This window comes from Myotis brandtii, unplaced genomic scaffold (assembly GCF_000412655.1).
Source record: "Myotis brandtii unplaced genomic scaffold, ASM41265v1 scaffold103, whole genome shotgun sequence".
Taxonomy (NCBI): domain Eukaryota; kingdom Metazoa; phylum Chordata; class Mammalia; order Chiroptera; family Vespertilionidae; genus Myotis; species Myotis brandtii.
In genome coordinates this window covers 2,166,736-2,171,120 of record NW_005353460.1, presented here as the reverse complement: position 1 = coordinate 2,171,120, position 4,385 = coordinate 2,166,736, and the positions used below count along the sequence as shown (strand labels likewise).

Sequence of the window (4,385 nt, the reverse complement as noted above, 5' to 3'; positions counted from 1 at the left end):
CCAATCATGAACTACTCCACAGAGCTTTCCTGGTCCATGAAGGAAAACTTTTTAGAGAGGGTAAGTCACCAAAACTTGTAATAATGAGTCAGTAGCACAGAAAGGACCAAACAATTGGGTCTCTATGGCTCTGGGTGCCGGACCTGGGCCATACAGGCCACTATTCAATTAGCAAAGAATCTGTCAGGATGAATCAGAATACCAGCTAACAGAATGGTGAGGAAGGGGCCGCCCAAGCTGAGGGCAATTCAAAGAGTCTTTCAAAAACCAACTTAACAAGTCTTGTGAGCTTTATTTAAATGTGATGGGAAAGCTACAAAATAGTTCTTTCAAGCTTTCAAATCTCCCTTCTGATCTGCCAATCTTGAGAGAAGAAAAGGGAGGTTCTGAGAACAAGTGGCATCTTCAGGCACTGAGTGCTACAAATACAAAGCAAAGCACACACACAAATTTTCCAATGCACAGTCTTGCCTGTTCCCAAGCAGGCTTTGTCTAAAACCATGATAAAAGCAGCTGGGGGTGCCCTAGCCAGTTTGGCTCAGTGGATAGAGCATCCGCCCCGGTCTGAAGGGTCCCGGGTTCGATGCCAGTCAAGGGCACATGCCTGGGTTGCAGGCTCGATCCCCAGTAGGGGGCATGCAGGAGGCAGCCAATCATTGATTCCCTGTCATCATTGATGTTTCTATCTATCTCTCTCTCCCCCTTCCTCTCTGAAATCAATAAAAATATATTTTTAAAAAAGCAGCTGGGGTGAGTGGAGGGTATTTTCAATTCTCAGAAGGGGAAGCACATAATGAAGCTCACAATTTAAAGCAAAACCAAATCACAAAAAGCTGATATTTCACTGATTATCCAGCTTCGCCATGATGTCTACCACAGAGAACTTGACTTCCCTAGGCAACCTGTGAGGAAGTTACCAAGCAATAAAATACAATAATGGTTGGGAGGCAAAAAAAGTCATAATCAGATAAAAAATTAGATAACTGGCTAACTGAAAGCTGGCTCTATCTGCCACTGTAGGGTGACAGTGGCAGACAGTGGAATAGAGAAAGATGGTAAAAAGAACATACATCCTAGAGTCCCTTCTCTGGACAGCAGCCAGCTAACCCTTTTTTAAAATATATTTTTATTGGTTTCAGAGAGGGAAGGGGAGAGAGATAGAAACATCAATGATGAGAGAGAATCATTGATCGGTTGCCTCCTGCACCCCCTACACTGAAGATCGGGCCCGCAACCTGGGCATGTGCCCTGACTGGGAACCCAATTGTGACCTCCTGGTTCATAGGTTGATGCTCAACCACTGAGCCACGCTGGCCGGGCCCACGAACCTTTTTAAAAGGAAGTCAAGCACAATCCCTCTGTGCTCAAAGCCCTCTGTTGTGACTTGACCTGGGTTCCCTCGGGAAGATGTGCTGCAGCCCTAACTCCCAGTGTTTGCTAACAGTATCTTTGCAGATGTAACCAAGTTAAGATGAGGTCATACTGGATTAGGATGGTCCCTAAACCCAATGACTGGTTTACTTGTAAGTATGCCATGCGAAGACACAGATAAGTAGAGAGAAGAAGGCCATGTAATGAAGGAGGCAGAGACTGTAATAAGCCAAGGAACACTAAGAATTGCCGGCAACCACCAGAAGCTAGAAGAGACAAGGAAGAATTCTTCCCTAGGACTTTTGGAGGGAGCATGGCACTGCTGACACCTTGATTTCAGACTTCTAGCCTTCAGAACTGCGAGGGAACACTAGTACATTCCTGTTGTTTTAAGCCACCCAGTTTGTGGCACTTTCTCAAGGCAGCCCTAGGCAGCTAACACATCCTCCAATGGCTTCCTATCTCACTCAGAAAGAAAACCGCAGCATCATTACAATACGATCCAGACCGCCCCTTACCTGGTTGACTTCAGCAACTACTGCTCTCTGCCTGTCACTCCACTCCAGCCACACTGTCCCCTTCACTGGTCCTCAAACACGCGGCCACGCTGCCACCCTCCCCCCACGGGCCCCACTCTGTCAAGGCTGGCCCTGTCTCACACCTTTGCAGATGCCATTCCCTCTGCTGGAAGGGTTCTCTCCCCAGGCATCTGCAAGGCTGTTTTCTCAATCTTTCTTCAAGGCTCTGCTAAGTCTCCTTATTATTAAACCTCCATCTAATTACCCTTCAGCATCTCCTACCCTCACCCCATATACCCTATTCCTCCTTCCCCCGCTTCACTTTTTTCTCCATAAAACTGAAGACAAGCGGGCATGTATCTTTCACTTAGCCTTTTAAAGGTCCATGGCCCTCTGTAGGGTTAGACGGGTGAGAGCAGAACTTTTTCACTGCTGAATCACAGTGCACTCTACTGAAGAGATAAATGAATTCTGTCAAGACAGGTGAAATTTTACCCCAAACTGGCTGCGTGACAAAAAAGATTTCTACTAATTAAGTGGAACAGCAGAAGCTTTTGTAGATGAAGGGCAGGCTCAAGGTTGGGCTCTGAGGGGTTTGGGGAGAATCTCTGTACCAGGTTTTCTTAGGTAGACTGAGCAGCTCACCACCATTCCTGTGTGAGGAAGAGCAGTTTTGAAACAGCCTCTTCAGATTCCTCCTTATCTACAAAACGTCAACTCTCACCTGTAATTTCTGTCTCCAGCCACACCCTGTAGAAAGCTACTTAGCCTGGGAAATTCTAAACTTGCGTCCATCACTGCATTCCTACACACATTTTTGTTTTCTAGGGGCCGAGGGGAAGGGCCCAGCAGGAAAGTTTGATGAAGACAATCTCTTACTACAAATGTACAAACTACTTGGGGAAGAACACCTCTCAGACTACCCGGATCCTAAAAAACAAACATTTCAAATAAACCGGGAGCTTTAAAACAGCTCTTACGCAATGAGGAGACCATCCAAACCTTTTTTTAATGGCCCTAAATCAACACTTTTCCTTCCCTCGTTTACATTTTCAAAACTTTAAAACAAAAGGGGCAGACACTGGAAGTCTCTCCTTACCTTGGGTGTTGGCCACAGGTCCTGCTAATCCGAGTGATGAATCACAGCAGGCCTTGAGAGGTGACTTGATGGGTGTTTCAACTTCAGGGGTCTCAAAATTACCCTCAGAATCCGAGCTGCCAAGGGGGAAAAATGAGGAATTACCACTTTCAACGGTATTTCCGACAGCCTGTATCACCTATCAAACGGCTCACGTCCAGGGCCCTAACCCTACAACCCACTGGTCCTCAGCCCCGATTGGCCATGGGCGATGCTGCGGGCTTTTCTCGCGCATCCTGTCTCCCTGGATTCGCCACCATCCTTCGGAGCTTTTCTCCAGCACCATCTGTTTTGATGGCATCCTTCCCTCGGACACCCAGGAATAAAAGCTCGTTTCAACAGGCTCCTTTTCTCCCAAGAGCCCTTTCCCAGAGCCTTAAAAATTAAGATGGCCCCCCTCCCCCTAAAAAAAAAAAATTAAGCCAGTTCTCGCCACGATGCCTTTTTTTCCCTGGCAGGCCTCTCGCTACCTGTTCTAACTCCCTCGGCCCGGCCCGAGGCGGAGGATGCGGTCACCTGCCTTCTGCAATCACACGAGTGACAGCACAGCGGAGACCACCATTTCTCACCAGCTGCCAGAGGCCTGTCATCACGCGACCTTCCCTACCAAGACCGCATTTTGGGGGTCACAGTGGGAGCGACCTCTTCCCCACCGGGTGTGATCAATGGCACTGTGAGTGCGTGTGTGTGATGGGGTGCGGAGAGACTGCAGATTCTGGGTTAGGTTCAGAAAGCTCACACTGAAAAGGGAGAAAGAAAACGCACGGGAGGACGGAACGTCTTGAACTTCCGAATGCACAGCGGGGACCTGGTTCCGGGCGGGGTCCAGCATTGCCACGAATATGGTTACGCGGGTGGGCGACCACACACACGCACACAGGGTGAGCCACAGACGGATGGGCGGGCGGATGAATGAATGGATGGGTGGGTGGGTGGATGGCAGCACGTTTGCATCTCGGCAGGGATGCGTGTACTTGCCTGAAACTCAAGGATTTGGTCTCGGCTTGCGAGTCCTCCTCCTCCTCGGGGTCGCCCTCGGGCCCTCCGGCCTCGTCGTCTCCGGCGCCCCCGCCGCGCACCGCGGACCACGTCCATTTCGCCCACTGCACGGGGGACAGGATCTGCCACGGGCTGAACGCCATGAGTGCGGATCCTCCGGCGCCAGCTCCTAAGGGTAGGGGAACGGGAGAGCCTTTTTTCCCCTTTCAAAATGGAGGGAACCGGTGACAGGCGCCGTTAAGCGTTTCCAGCGGAGGCGCGGATGTGGTTAAACGAGCGCCGTCGGGGCCGGGGTGGAAGCGCTTCCTCTTGGCCGGCCGGCAGCGCCGCTTCCTCCTAGTCCTCCTTCCCAAATGGGG

The 4,385-nt window shown here is 50.1% G+C and overlaps 1 protein-coding gene across 1 annotated transcript in view; it reads right to left on the bottom strand.

Annotated features, from left to right (window-relative positions):
* TACC1 (transforming, acidic coiled-coil containing protein 1) overlaps positions 1-4,274 on the bottom strand; it is a 47,475-nt gene extending 43,201 nt beyond the window's left edge. The window contains 2 exon segments of the mRNA XM_014536380.1: positions 2,989-3,104; positions 4,006-4,274. Of these exon segments, the coding sequence (XP_014391866.1) occupies positions 2,989-3,104; positions 4,006-4,169 (280 nt within the window). The 5' untranslated portion in view covers positions 4,170-4,274.
* Between the last annotated feature and the right edge of the window lie 111 nt (positions 4,275-4,385).